At 38.7% G+C, this 25,012-nt stretch overlaps 1 protein-coding gene across 1 annotated transcript in view; it reads right to left on the bottom strand.

The window, feature by feature from the left end:
- The window catches only part of SPOCK2 (SPARC (osteonectin), cwcv and kazal like domains proteoglycan 2), a 33,899-nt gene extending 10,833 nt beyond the window's left edge, over positions 1-23,066 (bottom strand). The window contains exons 1-6 of the mRNA XM_015827640.1: positions 23,031-23,066; positions 22,391-22,436; positions 14,868-14,982; positions 11,464-11,578; positions 4,883-4,997; positions 2,715-2,834 (exon numbers count right to left, since the gene is read on the bottom strand). Of these exons, the coding sequence (XP_015683126.1) occupies positions 2,715-2,834; positions 4,883-4,997; positions 11,464-11,578; positions 14,868-14,982; positions 22,391-22,436; positions 23,031-23,066 (547 nt within the window). The remainder of the gene's footprint in view (positions 1-2,714; positions 2,835-4,882; positions 4,998-11,463; positions 11,579-14,867; positions 14,983-22,390; positions 22,437-23,030) is intronic.
- Positions 23,067-25,012: the final 1,946 nt, after the last annotated feature.

Genomic DNA, 25,012 nt, shown 5'->3' with positions numbered 1-25,012 from the left:
AGAAACTGAGGCCCTCCAAGTATTGCTGAACTACAATTTCCAACCATCACCCTTACAGGTGATAAAGAGAGAATTGAATAGTCAACCCTTGATGTACTTTCCAAAGTCAACTTTCTAAAGCCAAATTAAAAAAAAAAACACTAAAGAAAATGTCCTTTACTTAGGAAGTAGAATTCCTGCAAAACTGTAAACAGTGCTATTCTATTATCCAAATTACAAGAAGAAACTAATATCTATTCCACTAACATACTTCTTTGCATCAGTTACACAAGTCATAGGATTCAGCTTTTCTGAGTGCAGTGCTAATTTATCTAAAGGTTACACAGAGTATACATAATGAAAAGTATTGTCCCGGGGAAAGATTGACAGATGCTGCTAATGAGTGGCAAGGTTCAAACTTGAGACTTTAAAGGGAATTTTATGCAGTGTGAAATTTTGCACTGGAGACAGAAAGCACTCCAAAGAGAATATATTAATTAAGTATACATACTTAAGCCTGAGACCCACAACTGTGAGCCCGTAGGCCAAATTGACAATTGCCTGTCTTTCTCTGAAGCTGGAAGCGAAAGAAATACAATTTTTGGTAGCAGAAGAGCCATAGATTGCTGAAAAAGGTTGAGATCTAATGTTGACCTCCTACCATAACCATCACCTCCTAGCCTCTGTTCTAAATAGTGCTCTCCAGGAAAACATGCTGCAGAAAAGAGAGATCAAGGGGCATTGAAATTGGTCGACCATGCCTGCTCCTCCTCTCCTTATTTCTCTGTATGGATCCGTTTGCTCTCCATGTCCCAACCGTTGATGGCAAGTCATTATGGCTAATGCACCCATCTGCAAAAGTTCGCTGATAACACAGCCCCTTTACCAAAGCTGCAGGGGTCTCCATAAAAATGGGGCAGGACTCCAATCACACCATCACAATGATGATCATGATTTTTTTTTTGCCCCCACCCCTTTTGACTGCATTGGCAAGGATGGCAGAAGAGCATCTGCATGAAACCCAACCAGTAGATTTGATTTCATCCAGCTCACTCCCCAGGGAAGCCATTTCTATTCAGTGACATTTAAGCTAATGATCTTCTTCCTGAATGATGGCACTTCGTAGTCTGCAAATACCTTGGGATCAATCTGCTGACTCTGCTCAGGGACTGGAGATTTATTTATTTCTGTAACAAGTACACAAGAATGTATGCTGTCTGGTGCTCACCTAGCAACTGGCAGAATCGATAGCCCCCAACCAGGGAACAAAGTGGCTTGTTCTTTCAGTCCTATTTGGGCATGACTTGTAATCACAAGGATTCTCAAGAACAAGTCGCAGTTTTCATTCTTTTGCAGGGTCATTCTTCTGCAAGATTTTTCAGCTACCCAAAATAAGACATTCAACTCGCATTCGTGTGACTGATTCCGATGGATCCCAAGAACTGGGCCACAAGAGTTATTGAATGGGAGATCCATCAGCCCAGTCACCTCTCTCACCCCATCTATCCCACAGGACTGTGGATGGATATAATAAATGGAGATCCACCTTGAACCTTTGGAGAAAAGGTGATAAATGTAACTGATAAGTAATATAAGAATAAATAAAACGTACTTCCTGGAAGCTATGCAAGGGGCATAAAAAAGCAAATAAAAGTTTAATTGAATTTTTTTTCTCATACTTTGTGGAAGAAAACAGTGCCAAGCCACTGCAATTTTGCAGACAATAAAGCAACGGCGACCCCTTCTATGACAAGAATCCAGCTTAAGACAGACTTCACTTTCTGATCTGACAGCAAAGTTAATCAGTTTGTCCGGATGAGGAGTTGGCAATTTCCACTGGATCAAGGGGTGGGGGCACAGCTGAGTCTCCCAAAATTTGAAAAACAGAATAACAGAGTTGGAAGGGACCTTGGAGGTCTTCTAGTCCAAACCCCTGATCAAGCAGGAGATCTTATACCATTTCAGACAAGTAGCTGTCCAGTCTCATCTTAAAAACCTCCAGTGATGGAGAACCACAACTTCTGAAGGCAAGTCATTCCATGTTAGGAAATTTCTCCTTAGTTCTAAGTTGCTTCTCTCCTTGATTAGTTTCCATCTATTGTTTCTTGTCTTACCTTCTGGTGCTTTGGAAAATAGTTTTGACTCCCTCATCTTTGTGGCAGCCCTTCAGATATTGGAACACTGCTATCATGTCGCCCCTAGTCCTTCTTTTCACTATACTAGACATACCCAATTCCTGCAACCATTCTTCATATGTTTTATTCTCCAGCCCCCTAATCATTTTCGTTGCTCTTCTCTGCACTCAATACCTTTTCTATAATACCAATCTCAATACTGTTTTTTATAATATAATACCAATCTCAATACCTTTTTTATAATATGGTGACCAAAACTGGATGTAGTGTTCAAAGTGTGAATTTGAAACAAGTAGAGGAGAACATCTGGAGATGCAGTGATATTGCCAGCATTTTTCAACCTGTTCTGGGTCAGTTTTCTGGTGGGAAGTCATGGATGGGATAGGAAGGGGAAGGACTATTCCTTGGAAGGTACCCTGCGCTCATTCCTAAGGCTGCCCAGAAATCCAGACTCAACAACCAAGTTGTACCCCATACTTTTAGCCACTTGCTGTCAAATTCTGGCAGCAATCCAGAGGTGCTGGGAAAATACTAGTGGCCTGAGAGCTTCCCACTTCTGCTGTACATGCACCCAAGGGAAAAAAGTCGCATTCTGCATACCATTCACAGGATTGGGGCCCACATTTCCAGAGCTGTTCTGTTTGGCGTTCTCATGCAGCAGTTGGAACCAGTCCCGCAGCCGATCGCCCAGGTCTGCCAAGTCTTGTCCAGTGCAGGTTTCTGCAAATCAGTTGGCAGCATCTCAGGTGAGCATCCCGGATGGGAAGACAGCAAGCAGTTTAGTCCAAAGTTACTGTACGCAACTCCTTCTTAGGGTTTTCCCCACACACAATTATTCAAAACTTTGTTTTGTCCATGGCGATAATGAGAGCATGAGATTTCTTGTCTATACAACAAATTCTCAGCGTTAGAGTAGGAGGAGAAGAATACAGAGGAAAAATTCTCTAGAGCTGCAATGAAATTGAGCTAAGAGTCACAAGAAGTGAGTCACCTTCTTTAATCTGGTGACAGAAAATTGCAACAAAACGTAACTTTGCGGATCTCACGAGGAGGGGAAGGAGGGTCTACTAAAGCTGAATGTCTCTTAAATCTTAATCTATATAATTTATGTCATCTGTTCATTAGTGAATGATGCAAATTGATGCAAAAGATGTAAATTAGATCAGTGGTCCAGACTGTTCCAAAAATACTGGACCTTGATCATTATTTGGCAGCACTCTGAATCCAAAGCTAACATGATGTCTGTTGTATCTGAAATCTGCCAGGAAAAGATCCCTACAATCAAGATTTTATTATCACGCTAGGACTTCACTTATTTTTATTATGTACTGTATATATTTGTGTATAAGCCCATCTGTAGATAAGATGATCCTCGAATTTTTAACCAAAATATCATGAAAAATGCACCACCCGTCAATAAGTTGACCAACATTTTTCATTGCACTTTGGTTAAAAATGTGACATTTTGCTTATTTGAAGATGGGCTTATATGCAAATATATATGGGATATACAGGTAATTTTAAAAAGTATTACCGGTATGAGTTATATTCAGTTGCAAGAATTTTATATGCCCAGAAATGGAAAGAAGTGTTAATCCCCACCTTGGAGGAATGGATTGAAAAGATGATGGAACTGGTAGAGGTGTCCGCATTAATTAGGGACAAAAAGGTAAATAATTTTATGGTTATTTGGAATCCACTTATGAAATTTCTGTGTGAAAGAGGGGGGGGAAATGAAATTTTGACTTTGGGTTTTGACAATTAAGTGGGTTATTGTTATAGAAATGGCTAGTGGTTATTATTTGGCAAAACTAAAAATACTATAACTGTATTATGTATCTTACTGCACCGAAAAAACTCAGAAATCATTGCTTTTTGTTTCTTTTTTAAATGTCTTTTTCTTCCTTCCCTCACTTTATCTCCTCTATTTCCTTTCCTTTCATGTTTTTCCATTGTCTTTATTTCTATTTGTATTTTATATTGAGGGGGAAAATCCTTTAATTGTGTATGTATATCATATGCATATTGAATGTACATACAGGATTACTGTATATAATTGCAGGTAAGCTGAATCCTATTTTGGGGGTGTATTTTGGCCCCTAAAATTCTTAGCTTGCTCACAAATATTTATGGTAGGTTATGAGGATTTTGTGTTACAACCAACAAATTTTATTGTATGAAATTGAGGGGATCTCCTGATTCTTATTTCTTTATCTTTTATTGCTTGAATTACAATTGAACTCCAGATACTATAAACCTAAAACCACAAATGTAGTAGTTTAAATCCCTACTTTAAAAGCTTTCCTTCTGCTTATTAGTCAGTTTGCAACAAAATTATCTGGTAACTCATGCCCATATTGCCAGTTAAATAATGTTGATCTTATCCTCAAATTATCTGCTCTATATATTACTGGAAGACTGACTTCATCTATATTCAGATGGTGATATTGTCCAGGATACCAACCAATATATAGAGCAAAGAATGTCTTGTGGAGGCAGCAAAGATCAGCCATGGAATACAGTTCAATACTTAATTTGTGTTCTTATTTATTCTGTGTGTCTATAGAGCAGAGTTTCTCAATCTTGGCAGTTTTAAGACGTGTGGACTTAACTTCCAGAATCCCCATTCTGGCTGGGAGATTCTGGGAGTTGAGGTCCACACATTTTAAAGTTGCCAAGGTTGAGAAATACTGCTCTACAGAGCCATAATGTGGAGAACAGGAGAGGATACAATTATTCACATTCTTAGTAGACATTGCTTGTCTGACCTTGCTTGAGATCAGTGGCTGAAGTTGGACCATGTTCACTTGTGCATGGGCACTGACCCTCACACTTCACTGTCAACTGCTTGCTGGTCAGACAGGCCTGCTGTTCCAGTTTACACTGTAAAAGAGAAACAGAAAAGTCACATGAGCAAGAAGCACCAGGCCATCAAATAAGAATGACTTCAAGGTAGGGGACCTTGCTGATTCTCTTGTAAAGTCTGTCAGGATCACCTTAGTCTCAACTCACGTGATCCTCTAATGCCCAGACATGAATTCAACAGATTATAAACCCTGAGGTACTGTATCATATCTAAATTTTAGAACAAGATAAAGATTTAATGCCACAGCTAGAAATTCGTGCATAAGCATGTAACAGATTATTTTTAATCATCCTAGTTGCTAAATCTTTCTACTATAAAATACATTCATTGTGGGGATCAATAGGCTGACACAATATCAATGTACTGATGCACATAGAAATATAAATGTTTATAGTTGATAATTTACCTATACCATTAATTCAATAGATCTTACAAATAGTCCTACTAAAATATGTCTGTCTCTGGATTCATTTTTAGAACACAAAGAGACTTCTCTTCAACAAGACTAGCTCATTTCTGCTGCAGGAAACCGACTACACTACATCATCATCTTCGGCTTAAAAACTTTCGTGAAAAACAGCCCGCCATCTTTTGAAGCAGATTGCTCCATTAATGGCCGGCTCATATTCTTCCTGAGACTATTGTATTGTTTCTTTGCAGTCGGGATGTCTACATTGTTTGCTGTCATCATTGTACACCATACTGTGTAATCTATTTCTGTAACAAGATCAAGGCATAGCCAGCGGTGGGATTCAAATACCTGAACAACCGGTTCTCTGCGTGGATGCAGGCCTAGGCCTCTGAGGCCTAGAACAGACTTCCGGAAGCAGTGTGCATTCAGCCGGTTCTCCGAACTCAACACAATTTAGCTACCGGTTCTCCCGAACCGGTCCAAACCAGCTGAATCCTATCACTGGGCATAGCCTTTGCAGTCCATCTCAGAAATATGCCAATAGAAGAGAATCTTTGTAGCTCAGGATTGAACTGTGAGATTTTTGGAGCTCTTTTACTTGGTTGTTTTCCTGTAGACGTTTCATTACCCAACTAGATAACATCATCAGTGCTAAGAAATATACTCCTTCATGATTTCTGTAATTTAGTTTGCCCTTCATTTCTTTGGGAATGTAAGCATACCTCTTGGATCCAAGCTCCTGTATGGGTTTTGAATCAGGCACTGGTGGACTACTCAATATTGTCTAGAAGTCTTTATGAATAGTGACAAAGTTTTTGTATATTCTATTTATGATATATTATTGGCTACAGTGGCCGAGCACAATATAATAATAAAAATAATTAGTATGCAAAATCTTAAGATTTCCTCCAAATTTATTGCTCACTCTGACCACATACCCATTGTGCTTTGTATTTTTTTTTCCTTTGGGTAATAATTGCATTTATCAGGTCTTTCAAAAAAACCTTTTCTTCCCTCCGGCTTTGGGCTACAGTGAGTGGAAACTCCTTGACAGGAAATTGCAAGTTAGTTGGAATAGCTTTTGCTGTTTGAACATATATCATTTTTTTTCTTTATAAACTGTTCCTTGCTATATATTATAACAGCGAATAATATTTATATATTATTTATATGTTACTTATATGTAAGGGTGTAGGTCTATACATATGTTGTATATAGTATGTTTTAAATGTGTGTTATGTATGTGTACACTTTGAGAGGAAGCAACTAAATTTCATTTTTAATGTATGCCATTGTGCCCACAGGAAAAATGATAATAAAGGTTATCTGTCTGTCTGTCTGTCTGTCTGTCTGTCTGTCTGTCTGTCTGTCTGTCTGTCTGTCTGTCTGTCTATCTATCTATCTATCTATCTATCTATCTATCTTGTACACCAGAGCCTTCATGGAGTTGTTAGCTTCATTAAATTGACAAATAAACAAATAAATGAACAAACATATTTTGAAAAATCATCTACAAATGCCAGGAAAAAAAATCCTTCTAGTTACCGTTATAGGAAAGAGACCTCTTGTCTGTCTTTTTGTATAAGGTGAATAAGCATCCCTGCTTGCATTTGCTTTAATACAACTGATACACCCGAATTCATTGTAAAACTTTCTTTCATCAATTCTGAAATATATTCAATATTTCTGTGGCAGTGTCAGCAATGCCACAGACCCATATAGTCCTTGACAGAGGTGGGGGGGGGGGAAGAGAGAGAGAGAAATCTCAAAACAATTCTTGGTTCTTTGTTTTGAAAATGAAGCAATGTTCTGAAACAAATGCCTTGTGGCTCTCTTTATATTCATAATATGATTTCCCACAAGTTTAACCAAATAGTTCCTTCACCCTACATCTGAATGTGATTGATCACCTTTGGCAAGATCATTTGGAACTTTACAACTCACCACTACATCTGAAAAAGTCTAGATTGTTAAAGAAATGGGAAGAGGTCCAAGTACCCACAAAGATCTTTATAAATCAATCCTCAACTGATTCTGTATTTCTTGTGACTTTCTTTTGTTCTGTGTCAGCATTATTACTATTCTTATACATATTTATCCATTGTCCAAACTTAAACTCAAGGTTGTTTACCAACACAAAGCATGAACATTCCTAAAACATACATCTGAGGCTTTACTGTCCAGCAATATATCAGAAGAGTAACACAGTTGTCCTCCTTCAATGTTTTTGACAATATGGAACGTTCTTCACTCAGACTTTATAAATTCCAGGGGCAGATTTTACGGGAAGGATTTAGTAGCAGGCTGCCTTTTTGATCCTGTTACGGCTTTATTATTTAAATTTCAAGCCACGAGGAACTCAAAGCAAGGAATAATGAATCTTCTTAAAAGTTAATCTTCCCAAATGAAATGTCTTGCTGTGTCCCCTATTTGGAACGAATCGCACTAAGGCTTCCCAACGTTCGTAGATGCATAATTACAAACCGAACTGCTCCTTTCCTGCAAGCTGTAAACACATCTGCCAGTCGTTGGTTGACCTGAGCACAAGCATTTCAATAAGTTATGATGCCCTGAGGGTGGGTGTCAGACCTAGAAAATGACAAGTAAGTTACACTGAATGAGATGGTAGATGTGTTCCACAGGACAAAACACTGCTTATATGGGATGAATGGGAAGAGGGACGTCTGTTGGCAGCAGGTATATTTATTTATGTATTTATGTATTTATTATTTATTTATTTATATCTCTACATAAATATTTATTTATTTTCTATATAATTCTAGGTGGCGTACATACCTGGTCCTCGACGTATGACCAAAATTGAGCCCAAAATTTCTGTTGCTAAGTGAGACAGTTGTTAAGTGAATTTTGCCTCATTTTGCGCTCTTTCTTGCCACCGTTCTTAAGTGAATCACTGTAGTTGATAAGTTAGTAACCCGATTGTTAAGTGAATCCGGCTTCCCCCGTTGACTTTGCTTGTCAGAAGGTCACCAAAGAGGATCCCTTGACCCCGGGACCCAGCAATCACCCAGTTGGCTTTCACGCCTAAGGCAGGACTAGAACTCACAGTCATCCCGTTTCTAGCCTGGTAGCTTAACCACCAGACCAAAAAGTTTCTGACATATGGCCAAGCAGTATACAGACCTTGTCTGCCTGAAATGCTTGTGTACTAAGGTGTTTTTAACTCAGGAAAAAAAAGAACAAGAAAGAGACATTATACAAATAATATTATAGTGTGAAGGAAGCAGGTATCTGCTCTATCTTGAAACATATATGAGCTGGTGAGCATGAAAGTATTATGATCCTTTGTCTGGTTGAAAACAATCTTCAGCCCCATAAAAAGTAATCCAATGGTTGCTTTGGTCAATAGCTGATTATAATGAGCTTTAATTAGACTGGCATGGCCCAGCTTGATATACTGTAGGAGTTAAACGTATCTGGGTCTTTGCTTGTAGTAGAAAGAATACACTAATTTAAGTTGTCCATCAGGGGAAGATAATTCTTCACAAGAGACTCCATATTGATAGCAGGAGTTAAAAGCTTATCCCCTCACTCCCTTAGCCAGAAGGAAAAAAAAATAGGCCAGCACATCACAGTGGGGTTATCCAAATAAGCTTTGATTCGGGAAGTCCCATTATAATATAAGGCGGATTGTCCTGAATATAATGTAAGGCATGCAAAAAACTTTTTTTTCAGCATTCTAAGTATACTCCTGCGTCATTATTCAAGATATCTGCTTTGCCCAAAAATTTCTGGGCTATTGCTACCGTGTTTTCCCCAAAATAAGCCCTACCCTCAAAATAAGCCCCAGTTAAGATCCTCAGCCAGATGGACACATTTAGTACCGTATTTCCCCGAAAATAAGACCTAACCGGAAAATAAGCCCTAATGTGTCTTTTGGAGCAAAAATTAATATATGACCTGGTCTTATTTTTTGGGAAACACGGTATCCATCTACTTGAAAAGAATTAGCTTTACCTATGATGTATTCCAGTTAAACAAATCTATTTTTAATTGTTGCTATCACCCCCCAAGGGATGATGTTTGTCATCTTGATGCCAACATATGAACACAAACTCCTTTTTTTTCTAATCAAGATCACTGATGTTCATTGGCAATTTTCTCCTAGAAAATTGAAGACATCTACAGGAACTTATATCCTCTCCCGCACTTTATATATTATTACATATGTATAATTCTTTACACTGCTTATCTCTTGACAAAAGAACCATAGTTGTTATTATAAGCAAAAATACAATAGGTGTTATGTGGTTAACTTTAATATTATTGCATAACACCAGTTCTGGTATCTCTGCTAATATAAAAGTAATCATTTATTTAGCAGTGATAAAGTGACAAGTGCTTCACGTTTTTGGATGTCAAAAAGTCCTCCCAAGTTCTAGAGCGCAGAAGAAAATTTCAAATATCAATTCTCTTGAGCTTCCTTTCTCATCAAACAGGACTTAACAAGCGATAGAACCAAGCTTTCCACATGACCAAGAGCTTGTGACAGACAGATCAAGTTGATTTATTACATTTATATATCACTTTTCCTCCTGGGATCACATTTTTACTCTTAAAGCAACTTTGCGAGGATGCTGGCCCAGGAGAAAACATTTGATCCAATTTCAGACATGAGCAATCGGTACAGCAACTGCCACAGGAAACTGCAAATTCAATGGGCCACTCTACACCACTCTAAATTGAAAGGTTGTGGTAATTTGTTATCAGGATGTCAATGCTCCCGTTCTCTCATTTCTGTGCCTTCAAAATGCAGCTGAGCCTGCAGAAATTAAACAGATTAAGCTTTTCTTTAATATTCTACAGCTGCTAAGAATTAAGATTCGCTAGAGTTTTGATTCCCCTCATCAAAACCCATACATCTAGTAGTGGATATGTAAAAACAGCCTGCTGAAAGAAGCAATTTGAACATTACTTCAGGGTAACTTCAGGGTGGTTGCAAAGGGAATGAGACAATGCAATTAGTGCATGGTCAGGCAATCTGGAGCCTCCAGGTATTTTGAATAACAATTTCCCAAATTCCTCTAACACAGGGGTGTCAAGCTGCCAGCCTGCGTGCCGGATGCATCGTCTGGAAACCGCGCCCACCCCATTGCTGGCAATGGCAAAACCATCCCGATACGTTGTGCGACGTCACATGACGTCGCGAGTTTGACATGTCTGCTCTAACATGTTAGTCAAGAGTGGTTGGAATTGAAATCTAAACACCTTGAGAATAGTGAGGTTTTTTTCCCTCCCTTTGGGCCTCTTCTCCAGCCAAATGTATCTCACAGAGATTGTTGTGAGGGTAAAAGAGATAGGCAAAGAAATGGACAGAAGCAATAAGAGTAACACATGACTCTGTTAAAAACGGAATGCTTTACCCATACAAAGTGTTTACATACTTAGTTCAAGAATGGAATTCTAACTGATAGGCCATTGCAACAGGCCCCTACAGGTAGTCCTCAACTTATATCCGTTCAAAGTTACAAGGGCATTGAAAAAAGTGACTTATGACCATTTTTCACACTTACAACCGTTGCAGCATCCCCATGGGCACATGATCAAAATTCAGGCGCTTGACAACTGGTTGATTTTTATGACGGTTGCAATGTCCCGGGATCACATGATGCCCTTTTGCAGCCTTCTGACAAGCAAAGTCAATAGGGAAGCCAGATTCACTTAACCACCGGGTTACTAGCTTAACAGATGCAATGATTCACTTAACAATTGTGGCAAGAAAATTCGTAAAATGGGGCAAAACTCACTTGGCAAGTGTTTCACTTAGCAACATACACTTTGGGTTCAATTGTCCTCGTAATTTGAGGACTACCTGTACATGCAAAAGTTCAGATCCTCTCACTGATCCCAAGAAAAACCTCCAAACTGTTATAAAGTAGGCTGATTCTCTGCAAACCCAAAGCTCTCTCTCTCTCTCTCTCTCTCTCTCTCTCTCTCTCTCTCTCTCTCTCTCTCTCTCTCTCTCTCTCTCTCTCTCTCTCTCTCTCTCTCTCTCTCTCTCCTCCCCATCCCTGCTTATTTTCAGTGCCGAATATGGTTTTCTTCCTTACCACAGAGCTGTAAGTATGGCCGTCAGAGCCACAGACGGAGGCAAGCTGGGTCATGTGACAGGGTTTGCACAAGTTCTCCTTGTTTCCATGGAGCTTCACGGCAGGCTGTTTGATTCTGTGCCGGTACACCAGACAGAGAGAAAAGAAAAAGAGCAACGCACATTAAAGCATGGCCAAGATCAACTTCTCTCCTTCTCGAGGGTTTGGGAAGGTGAGATTCCCCCCAATTCACAGTCTGGAGGAGGAAGCTCCAGAAAGGGCACAGAGGATCTTACTGATGACCTCCAAGGTCCCTTCCAACATCATCATCATCATCATCATCATCATCATCATCATCATCATCATCATCATCATCATCATCATCATCATTATTATTATTATTATTATTATTATTATTATTATTATTATTATTATGGATCATCGCACAGTCAGCCAGATGTTCAGACTGGATTTGGCATTTTGTCTACCTATCGAGTCCTTACCCAGGACCTGGGATAGGCAGATGTGGATGTTTGATGGTATTACAGATATCGTCGCAGGATGGAAGCAGTTCCTAGTAAGGACGCCTTTTGCAATTGACTAATGGCGAATTTGTCAATGCCAATGGTGGTATTATTATTATTATTATTATTATTATTATTATTATTATTATTATTATTATTATTACTGCAATGTTAACACCCTTGAAGAGAAGTCACCAAGGGCTGTCTTTTCCCAACCGGGTGCTCTCCAGACGTGTTGTGAGTACAGCTTCACAGATTCCCAAGCAGCATGAAAATGGGAATTATGGAGGCTGTAATCTCGACACCTCCAAAAGACATCAGGTTGACTAAAGTTGTCTCGTGGAACTGAAGAGAACAGACACATACCGAGGAAAGTCTTTCATAGCAGCAGTGAAAGGCAATATTTTATCTCTAAGCTTTCAACCACATGATTTAATCATGGTGGAAGAGACAAGGCTGTCTTTAAGGAGAAAGAAGAGGCAAGTGAACTTCGTTGAATGAGTCTGGAAGTCCATGTGAAGCAGCAGAAGGTGTCTCAACTTGCCATTCAATGCTTTACTAATCATTTCACTCAATTACTTTTATTATATTGGTGACCACGTTTTTGTTGAAATTATTGTAGCTCTTGTATTTCTGGATTGACTTTCTTTATTTTATTATTATTGGCCACGGTTCTGTCAAAATTAATTCAACTTTTGTATTTGCTGAATTGTCCCACGAGTTGTCCTGCTGGCGAGTTAGCCATGGCAAGTCGGCCTTGGTGAGTTGGCTGTGGAAAGTTGTCCCATTCTGTGTCTCAGCCATGGGTAAAAGTGTGCAGCACACAGCTTTCTCTGACTCCCCCCCCTTAACTTTAAAAAGCTATAAGATGAGAGGTTGGCATTCCTTTTATTTATGCAGGACAGAATGTGGCACTATTTGGTTTCCTTCAGCAGTAAAAGTATACATGCTCCCAGATTCCAAGGCAGGGAGAGCAACAGCAGTAGATGGCAAACATCATTAACACTTTTTATCAAACAGAAGGAATAACTTTGAATTTCTCCCAATCTTGGTTCCTCAGATGTTAGGCATCAAAAGAGGTCTAAAAAGTACAACTTCTTACCACCTCCTCTAAGTCATTCAGGGGGGAATGGGACCAAAAATATCAGTCCTCTGATTTGAAGTGGGAAGGGAGGGTTTAAGAGACATAAAATGTGGCACTTGAGATACTGTGCTAACTCTTGACTTGGCTAATACTGCATACAGCCTAACCCTAACCCTAAGGAACGATGAAATAGAAATCCAACATCATCTATAAACCCAGAATTCATTCATTCATCCATCCATCCATCCATCCATCACATTTCTACCTCACCCATCTTGCCCAAGTGACACTGAATTGGGACCAGTTCTCTTACTCTCCCTCTCTCTTTTCTATATATCTTTATTAAATTTCAAAATCAAACATTAAAATGCAAACATTAAAAAGGGAAAGAAAACAGTAAAACAAATTAAAAGTGGCCAAAATATATCAAATAAACTTATAACAAAAATGACCTGCCACTTTGTTTTAGTGTAGACATAATAGCAGGGCGACAACCTCTCACTAAGTTTGAACAAATAACAAAATCTTTTAAAAACCTTAAAATATTAATAATATTCTTCTCTTAATTTTTAAAGTTGTTAAGTGTAAATAACCTTATGTTTAAAAAGCTACAATATTTCTCTGGACAAATCCAATCTAATCCTCAAATCCCAAAGTCAAGAGTTGATTTTTTTTTCTCCTTGCCCTGACCAATGATTCTCAACCTTCTCGAATCCATGGCACAATATTTGATATAGTAGGAGTTCTGTGTTACACCAGAAAATTATTAATTGTATATATGCTTTTTTAATTGGGTAAGATATAGTTCAAGAGGAAGATATACATTTTCTAAAATATCTGCATTGTATTGAATATATGGATTATATAGAACATACATAATACAAAACAAAAATTTGAAAAAAATAACACAAGACAAAAATATCCTGGCATACAAGAAACAATCCCATGCCACACCTGTGCGCTGGAACACACAGGTTGAGAACTACTGGCCTAGACAAGGTGTCTACAACCTTGACAACTTTAAGACTTGTGGACTTCAGCTCCCAGAATTCCTATGCTGGCTGAGGAATTCTGGGAGCTGAAGTCCACAAGTCTTAAAGTTGTCAAGGTTGCAGACCCCTGGCCTAGACCAGGGGTCTTCAAACTCGGCCCTTTTATGACTCATGGACTTCAACTCCCAGAATTCCTCAGCCAGCATAGCTGAGGAATTCTGGGAGTTGAAGTCTATGAGTCATAAAAGGGCTGAATTTGAAGACCCCTGGCCTAAGACTATTATATGAAGGAACTGGCTATTTCTGCACTGAATATCAGTAGCTCCACCTTTTCTCGAGTGGCTGTGAATCCAACTGGCCTTAAAATGTCTGATTACAGGTAGTCCTCGATTTACTAACACATTGGAGTCCAAAATTTCTGATGCTAAGCAAGAATGTTGTTAAGTTGTTAAGTTTGCCCCATTTTATGACATTGCTTGCCACAGCTGTTAAGTGAATCACCGTGCTTGTTAGTAACACGGTTGTTAAGTGAATCTGGGTTCCCCGTTGACTTTGCTTGTCGGAAGGTCACAAAAGGGGATCACAGGACCCTGGGACACTGCAACCATCATAAATGTGAGTCAGTTGCCAAGCATCCAAATTTTGATCATGTGACCATGAGGATGCCGCAATGGTCGTAAGTGTGAAAAACAGTCAGTGCTGTTGTGACTTTGTATGGTCACTAAATGAATTGTTGTAAGTCGAGGACCTCCTGTATATCAAAAAATATCTGAATAATCAAATCACCCAGTCAGGGATTAATGTATAAATTAATGGATTCCTTACCTGTGCTCCAGTTTTTTGCGACTGATGCACATGGCCCTCTGGTAACCCTGGGCAATGCACACCTTATGCCGGCTGCATTTGATCTTCTGGCAAGGATCTTTTGTGGTGTCCAGACCTAAAGCAAGAGGCAAAGAGAACATGTGTCATCCTACACTAAGTTTAGGATCCAAAATATCACTTGTCCTAATGGAATAACAGAGTTAGAAGGGATCTTGGATGTCTTCTAGTCCAGGGGTAGGCAACCTCGGCTCTTTTATGATTCATGGACTTCAACTCCCAGAATTCCATGAGTCATAAAAGAGCCGAGGTTGCCTACCCCTGTTCTAGTCCAACCCCCTGCTCAAGCAGGAATCCCTGTATCAGTTCAGACAAATGGTTGTCCAATCTCTTCTTTAAAAACCCCAGTCTTGGAATATCCACGACTTCTGGAGGCAAGTCGTTCCACTGATTAATTGTTCTAACTGCAAGGAAATTTCTCCTTAGTTCTAGGTTGGTTCTCTCCTTGATTAGTTTCCATCCATTGCTTCTTGTCTTGCTTTCTGGTGCTTTGGAGAATAGGTTGACCTGCTTAATCTTTTCTGGAGCACCTTCACCTAGACCAGACATGTCAAACTCACAATGTCATGTGACGTCACATGACGTATCGGGACTGTTTTGCCATTGCCAGCAATGGGGTGGGCACTGCTTCCGCATGACGCGTCCAGCCCACAGGCCAGCAGTTTGACACCCCTAACCTAGACTGTCGTCTAACATACTGCAGGCAATCCTAGTTACATAGTCATCATCATCATCATTTTAGCCATTGTCTATCCATTGCAGGATGAAGGTCTCTTCCACATGTTAACAACCAACATGGTCCCGAGCTTCCTTGTGCCAATTGGGCCCTCAATACTTGCTGATGTTGTTGATCCGTCTTGTTTTAGGTCTCTCTCCTGGGCTCTTTTTATCAAGTGGGATCCATTCTATGACTGCCTTGGTCCACCTGCCATCGGTTCTTCTTGCTATATGACAGCCCATTTCCATTGCAATTTTTTACTCTCTTGATTATTTCGTATATACTTTAGTTTCTTCTCTAATCCATGTGCAGGTCTTTCTATCTTGTCTAGTGATGCCGAGCATGTATCTTTCCATGGCTCTTTGCGCCACTCATAGCTTTTGTATCAATGGTGAGGTTAATGTCCATGTTTCCCTGGCATATATTAAGAGCAAGTAGCACACACTGATCGAAAACTTTTCTCTTAAAGATTGAGGGGGAGGTTATTGAAAATTACGCTAGGCTTGCCGAATGCCTGGCAACCACATTTAACACGCCGTTCAATTTCCTTTAATATATCACTTTCCACTGAGATCCATTGGCCAAGGTATATCTAGTGGTCTGTTACATCTAGTGCTGTTTTATACAACAATCTCAGGAACTGGAAGTCACTTTATATTTGATTTAAAAATGGCCTGACTGTCAAATGTGTTTTCTTTTTCTAACACCCTGGCTGCCATTTAATATTCAAATGATGCACCCACATTTATTCATTCATGTGCTGAATTTATATCCTGCTCCTATTTCAATATCAGCTAAAATGCTATGGAGGAAATTGCATTTGTTCAGTGTAGGAGATGTCAAGGACTTGCATTCGCTAGCTGAGTGCACTTCTGAATATTTGGTTAATAGGTAAATAAGCGGATCCACATCCTTACATGGAGATGCTCACTCACAAATCCAAAGGTTTCTTGGTTTTGCACAGAGTAAATATCTGGAAACCACTGTTTCTCAAACTTGGCAACCTTAAGAAGTGTGGACTCCAATTCCCAGAATTCCCCAGCCAGCAAATTGCCCAAGTTTAAAAAACACTATTTTATATTGACATATTTCTTTGTGGTCAAGCATTTGCTGAGTCACAATATTGGAAAGTCATGAATTCTTATATGATTCCCACCAGAATTAATGTAAGGGGATCTGTTGCATTGTTTCCCATCTGCAATCATAACCCATTTGATAGTTCAGTTTTTTTTTTAAAAAAAGGAAACAGTAACTATGGATAAAAGCCAAACCATCTTGAGCATAGCCATGAACATCTCAATCTGGATCTGTGACTTTTAGGCTCAAAATTTAAGCAATCATAATGATTGAAGGCAAACGAGGTCCAGGCAGAAGAAGAACATTGTGGCTTCAAAATCTAAGGGACTGGTTTGGACAAAACTCAGCAGCACTTTTTCGTGCGGTTACTGATAAAAACAGGATCGCCAACATGATCGCCAACGTCCGATAACGGATAAGGCACAAGAAGAAGAAGAAGAATGATTCAGTCAAGAAATATAAGAAATTTGCTCTGATCCAGCAAGACTAATCTGTTTATCAGAAGTCTCCCAAAGGCAGGTAGCCACTGACTGAGGACATATCTGCCACAGCATGACAATGCTTATCCATAATATCATATTCTACTGACAGCACAAATCTCTTGAGGTGAACCAATACTTCTAATTTGCAGGTCTTCCAGTTAATTACCCACAATAATTGCTAGATTTGGATCACAAACAATACTCAGATCTAGCTTTAGACTTCCCAGTTTCATTGGCAAAATAAGAGAATTTGTCAGTTTGTAGCCAGCAAATGTTACAGGCACAGAAAGGCCGTCAGGCAGATGCTCTTGCAGAATTTTCTGAAGCTCAGGGGAAAAAAACCCTAACATCCCACAAAAATCAAGACATGTTTTAGATTGAACTGAATCTCATAAACTAAGAGAAATGAAAGGATTAGTGATTGAATGCTTCCTCTTCATTTTTGCCCTGGAAGTTCTTTAAAAAAAAAACACATACCAAGTCTGGCAATGCCAGTACTTGATGAACCTAGACATTCTCACAGCTTTGTACTGAGATAAATGCTTGGTCTGTCTAGTCTCTAAGATCTTCTACAGTAATTTTTCTTTACCCAATAGATTTCTGCATGGAATAGAGCTCCCATCCATGGTCAATCTGGTATCTAGGAATTTAGTTAGCTAGTCAACTAATGCTACTGGAGTTATACAATGTTGGACTTGATGGGCAGATTCTGATATTCCACCTTTATTGGGAACTTTCAAAACTGTTTAGAAACAATTAATTATTCTTCTGGATCTGCCATATAACTCAGAAACTATTAGAAGATGAAGCTGTCATCTGGAAGGCATCAGAAGCTAAAGAGCCATCTTTCTCCTTTTCTTCAGACATCTTAAAAATCAACCTTTTCAGAAAGATTTTTTTTTCTTTATACATTACCTATTAAAAATTATTGAAATGTTTGTACAGTCTTTCAACTTACAGGACCAAAAGAGTACCAGCCAGATACTAAATTTCAATGGTGCTGATCAATTTTATGAAAACTGCACCTGCCAACAGTTAGCCAGACCTGGTTATAATTTGTCTTGACTACTGCAGTGGATTTTATACGAGACTATCCCTGAAGAGCAGTCAGAAGATTCAACTGGTATAACAGTTAGCATCTTAGCTACTAAGGGATACCTAGCATTGTGACTACATCATTCCTAATACAGGTGGTCCTTGATTTACGACCACAATTGAGCCCAAAATTTCTTTTGCTAAGTGAGACAGTTGTTAAGTGAGTTTTACTCTATGTTACAATCTTTCTCGCCACATTTGTTAAGTGAACCACTGCAATCGTTAAGTTAGTAACAAGTTTGTTAAGTTAATCTGCCTTTCCCCATTGCCTTTCCTTGTCAGAAGATCACCAAAGGTAATCACATGACTCCAGGATATTGCAACCATCATAAATATATTGCTAAGTGTCTGACTTTGGATCACGTGACCATGGGGGTGCTATAAGTGTGAAAAACAGCCATAAGTCATTTTTTTAGTATCTTTTTAACTTTGAATGGTCACTAAATGAACTGTTGTAAGTCGAGGACAACCTGTATTTAAAATACATGTCTGTCCGTGGTTTTCCAAATTCAGCTCAAAGTTGTATTAAATTTAAGATACAAAGCTCTGAACAAATTTAAGCTGAACCATGTAAGGAATTGTTTGTCACGTTATAAACATGCCAAGTTATCAAAGGTAGTTTAGAAATAAGTGAAAGAGAAAATATAAACAAATGAATAAATATAGCTGTGTTCTCTGCACTTCTAAGCAGCTTATTTGACTGTAATGTATATGAACAGTAAAGCTACATATACATAAAGCCAATACTGTACAATGCAGTTACTTTATATTATTCATTTATATAGTATTTTATAGTATTCGTTTTTTAAAAATGAAATAATTCATTTTTAAATCAAAAACTGAACAGGAAAAATGGCCAAATGGGTACCCGTGGCATTGGGTCTCCCAAGAATGCTATCCTACAGACCAGTCGTATCTTTAAGGAAATCATCAATCAATCCATTCATTTTACATTATCTTCTTATGTACGGTTAGTGGCCACAGAAGAAGGGGCAAGCAAAGAACATGCTGGCTTAATAACATCAAACCCGATGCAATACAATTGAAAGAAGCTGTGCTTGACAGGGTAGCATGGAGAACACTGGCCTATAAAGTCACCAAGAGACGGACATGACTAAATGGTTAAAAGCAACATTTCATTTCTTCCATAAAATGTTCTCCCACCCTATTTTATTTGTTTTTTGTTTTTTTTACAATGTGGGCATTTACTCAAAACTCAGTTCTTTATTTCTGCTGAACAAACGTCTCATTTCCTACATTGTACACCCACTCAGAATTTTTGGATCAACTGATTGTGAAATCACACGATCCAAGCAATTACATGGCAGCAGGAAAGGAAGCCAAGTAAACTATAACCTGTATAAAAAATATAAAGTGCACAGATATAAAAATGGTTGGCTTCCATCATTCACATAAACCACAATCCCGTTCCCACAGCCACTAGCCTTGTCAAATCTCCATCAGTGGGCATTGTCCATGATCACAGTAAATATTTTCAGAATTCAAAGTACATGCATATGTCTTCGATAAGCAGAGCACCTAGTTAGGATCTTATGAGCTCCAGAACCAGAATAGAACTGGTGAAGTTACATTGCATCAGTAAACCTTTCTTGTTGGCTTGGTAGATAGCAACAGGTTGGTTCAGCCACCCTATTCAATCAGTGCTGAAGATGTCTTTTCTGTTTTGGTGGGCCTTGAGATACTTTTGTAATGGAGAAACTTGTTTTTTCCCAGGACTAGGATTTTGGAGAATGTCCAACACGATTAGTTTAACCCAGTGGTGGCGAACCTATGGCACGGGTGCCAGAGGCGGCACTCAGAGCCCTCTCTGTGGGCACACGCACCGTCGCCCCAGTCCTAGGCCTTCAGCTGGGTTTTATAAAACCTTTTCGCTTTAGGCCTCCGCTGCCATGTACAAAAAAAAAAGGTTCAATCAATCAGTCAATTTCAACCTCGCGGGAAAAAAAAAGATCTTGCAAAGTTGGAATTGATTGATTGAACTTTTTAGTCCCACCCAGTCTGCTGTTACCACCGCAGCCACACCCACTCAATGGGCCACGCCCACCCAATGGGCCACACGCACCTGGCACCCGACGATGCATAAGTGGGTTTGGGGTTGTAGTTTGGGCACTCGGTCTCTAAAAGGTTCGCCATCACTGGTTTAACCTTATGCTTATGTATTTTTATCTGATTGTTAGCCGCCCTGAGTCCGCAAGGAGAAGGGCGGGATATAAATTTAATTAAATAAATAAATAAAATAAAATGCTTGGTTGGGTTTATTTGGGACTAAATTTAACTTCCTGGGAATAAATCATTTAGATCAATGTGACTCTTTTTCAATATAGTAAACTTTCAGTATAATGAATGTTGGTTTCACAGATACCTAATTTAATGGACAAAACTCAGGGAATCAGGTTTTGTCCAAATTTCAGGCAACAATGGATTCTTTCCAAACAACAGACAGTTATTTATTTGGTTAAACTGTCTGAAGAATGTTCTCTCTTCCCTTCAGTATTGGTATTGACTTATCAATAAAGTAAGCCTTGTGATGAACAAATTTCTTTTGGGGCTTGAAAATCTTTATTTTTGCCATTCAGTTTTACTAGATGTTGAGACTCTAGAAAGAGTACAGAGTAGAGGAACAAAAATGATCAGGGGATTGGAGGCTAAAGTATATAAGGAACGGCTGCTGGAATTGGGTATGTCTGGTCTAATGAAGAGAAGAACGAGAGGGGACATGATAGCAGTGTTCCAATATCTCAGGGGCTGCCACAAAGAAGAGGGAGTCAAGCTATTCTCCAAAGCACCTGAAGGCAGGACAAGAAGTAACGGATAGAAACTAATGAAGGAGAGAAGCAACCTAGAACTAAGGAGAAACTTCCTTACAGTTAGAACAATTAACCAGTGGAACAACCTGCCTCCAGAAGCTGTGAGTGCTCCAACACTGGAAGTTTTTAAGAAGAGACTGGACAGCCATTTGTCTGAAATAGTATAGCGTTTCCTGCCTGATCAGGGGGTTGGACTAGATGACCTCCAAGGTCCCTTCCAACTTTATTAGTATTAGTATTAGCATTAGCATTAGCATTAGTACTACTAATACTAATACTAAACACCTGCCCCACCAAAAAACCTAAATTGGTGGCTTACTGCGGTCCCACCACACTTAACAAACAAAGACTAGCACTTCAGTTGCACAATAATCTAACAGGGAGTAATCCCCATTAAAAACAACAGGGCTTACTTTTGAATAGACATTTATAGGATGTCTATTAAAACCTGGAACACAATCCAAATTCACTCAGAATATAACTGAGTATGAACATGGACAGCCAAGTCTATTGAATTCCAGAGCAGGGAAAGAAACAGCAGAATAACTTGTGCTCAAGTCCCAATTCATTTTGACGATACACAATAACAGGTACATTGTATATGGATGGAAGTTGGACCGTTTTGAACTCTGGAGTTCAAAATGCAAAGCTAATGTGCGCAGGATTTTTTAAATTATTGTTTATAGCAAATAGTACAAATATTCAACAGCATATTGTTAGAGAGAAATGCAATTAAATTAACACAAGGAAAACTGCAAGCCTCTGTGTTCTGTTGTAATATATAATATACAACAAGAGTGTTTCCAAGACAATTGGAAAAAGAAATGGATGCTAAATGTATTACTAGAAAATATAAAATCACAAATAGAGATGGATTTTAAATACATAGAAGAAAAATTGGAATCCATTTTGACTCCTGGCACTTGATATATCCTAATATTTGAATTGGCTCTTTTCCAAAAGAGAAATACCAAACTTTAAAGATAAAATGGAAAATAATAACCTTCATCCACAAAGAATGTTGCATTATGTAAACTGGGACCTATAGCTGATAAAGCAGAAGAAAGCAGATCATCTTGGCATGCAATTATTTTCAAACGTTTACAGAGTGGATAACAAGCAAATGAGATGAACCATCTCAGTTAAATTTCCCCTCATTCTCAGTGATTTGATGAAAAACCTTTCTTTCCAAGCAACTCCAGCCATTCTTTCCTTGGAGGCAACAACACTAAAAAAATAAGCACTAATCAAAGAAAAAAAAATTACCCTCATCTACTGGCTGATTATCTTCCCAGCTCTTGATGTAGTCATCCTGTTAAGGAGAAGGAAAAAAGAGCAGGTTAACTATTTAGACCATAGAAAACGTCAGCAATAGAAAAATCGTGTTATTCAGAATGCCAGGTAAATCAAAAGATTTCCTCAATCTTGGGCCTAGCATTTTAGGACTGGAATTTGGGGAAATCTCTAGTTTGAACACATCCAAAGACTACTGAATTAGGAGGAACATTAATTCAGAGGGTGCAATATGTGATACAGATAGTCCTTGGCTTATGACAGTTTGTTTAGGGACCATTTGAAGTTACAACAGTCCTGAAAAAAAGTGACTTAGGACTGTTTTCACACGACTGTCGTAGCATCCCCATGGTCACATGATCAAAATTCAGACACTCGGCAACTGACTCATATTTAGGACGGTTGTGATCTCCTTTTGCAAACTTCTGACAAGCCAAGTCAATGGGGGAGCCAGATTCACTTAACAGTTGTGTTACCAACTTAGCCACTGCTGTGATTCCCTTAACGACTATGGCAAGAAAGGTCGCAAAATGGGTCAAAAATCACTTAACAACTCTTTCAGTCACATAAATTTTGGGCTCAATTGTGGTCATAAGTCGAGGACTATCTGTACCTTCTTGATAGACCTAATTCCGGAAACAGAAACCATGATCTGCTTGCAGTTTCTGTTGGAACTACTTTTGTTGCATGAGAAGAATGTAAAGGAGACAAAAAAAAAAACTGCACACAAAGAAAAGGAAATGAACAAAACCTAACCCAGGGAATTTGCCCATGTTCAATTAAAATGTTTAAGCCAGGAGTTTCCAGAATATCAGGCCATATCCTCATTCCTCTTATTATTTTTAATGAGATTTTCCAAAAGTGGCAAGCCACAAAACAAAATAACAACCCATTGTAAATCAGTTCAGCATTTTCTGGTTTAAAAGTCTTGTGCAATTAAAGATAAACATGCTCACTCAACCAGAAGAACAAAATAAAAATGGTCTAATGATCCAGCCCTCGGGGTACAAGATTGTCATTCTGTTTCATCGCAATCTCAGCAATCTTTTTTGTTGAAGCTTAGAATTGATTGACATGATGCTTGTGGAACATCACCGTGCTTTTTTTCTCTCCTCATGATACAGTGATCATGTGCAGTAAATTTGATTTCCTAATTTGATTTCTAGATGATGGAAACTGATAACCTTGCCATGGTGGTTAACAGTTTTACTAGTCTACTGGTAAAAGGAGAAACTTGTCAATAAGTAAAGAACAGCCAAAAACATGCAAATATTTTTGCAGAAATGCTTGCTGAATATTTTCAAGGGATCTGTGCAACCTTGTAGAACAACCCTCAGTCTACAGGAGCTTTTGATTTACGCTTAACATACTGACAGAATTGTCAACTTGCATGTATTTTAAGACAACCAGACATTACAACAAAAATGCTAATGTAAATCATCTATTTCAGTGAGGAACTTGCAATGAGAAACCTGGAATGAGAAAATGATGACAGAGTCAAGCGGTTGTTTGAAATGAAAAAAAAAATGCATTTATCTTAGGTGATTCCCTACATAACATGTCATAATATTCATAGTTGTTTTCTTTTGCTAGATGAGGCGAAGTCTGCGCTGCTTTTCATGCAATCTTATGGATTATGATGGGAAACAAAGGAAACCTATGATGTCTAAAATAAGCTTTTCTTTGTGATAACTCAAAGGCGGCATTTCTGCCATGCACCATTTTCCTTGAAGTGATGTGGTAGAAGAAGGAGGTGGGTGGACTTGAGTATAAAAGGAGATATTTTGAATTCAGACAACAGCCTCTTTAAGGGGAGATGACAAGGTGCTGCACATTTAGCTCCATTTCTCCTGCCAATCTTTAAAATTAAAGGCTGGCTTGGAAAGAGAAGCTTTTGTTCCGATCTAAACAGCTTTTGGGGAAGTGTCAAAATTGCTGCTTCTCAAATGGATTGGATAGAGAGAAAAAAAATGTGAGACCTGACTCACATCTGTGAATTGGCTGTGGAAATGATTTGGAGATGGCACACAGACTTTTAGCAATTTGCGTTTTTATCAGAATTTATAGGCAATCCATAATAGCCGGGAAGATCTGGCCCATTTTTCATGAACCATGTTCCACCACTTAGAATGGCTTTTAAAACCAGCTCACTCCAAAGCACTGTGTTAGAGAAGACAAAGGAAGATGGCACAGGACTGATGAAATGAAAAGTAGATTTAAAAAAAAAAAATCTATACTGACCTCCACCTCCTGGAAATTCAGACCGCAGCAGAAGGACAGCAGAAAGAGAGAGAGAAAGAGAAGGTAAACAAAAAACAAAAAACAGACTCTCTGTGCACGAAAAAGCAAGTACAAAGTGGTTAAAATGCATACCAGCAGGGCAGGGTAACCAATTGTTTTTTTTTCTCTATTGCATAACTTTCTATTAACATCAGAATTCATTCTCCATAAACGATGCTTTATTAACCATTCTGCTGGGGTCATTTTATGGGGCCACCCGGAGTCATAAATTTGAGATGGACGGCTGTATAAATTGAAATAAATAAATAAATAAATGTTTGCTTTGATTTGTTTGTCCAGCTGAAATGCGTTAAG

The sequence above is a fragment of the Protobothrops mucrosquamatus genome, unplaced genomic scaffold, assembly GCF_001527695.2.
Source record: "Protobothrops mucrosquamatus isolate PMUCROS unplaced genomic scaffold, P.Mucros_1.0 scaffold3827, whole genome shotgun sequence".
Classification (NCBI taxonomy): domain Eukaryota; kingdom Metazoa; phylum Chordata; class Lepidosauria; order Squamata; family Viperidae; genus Protobothrops; species Protobothrops mucrosquamatus.
Note: the sequence above shows the minus strand (reverse complement) of the source record. Positions and strands in the feature narration are given on the sequence as shown.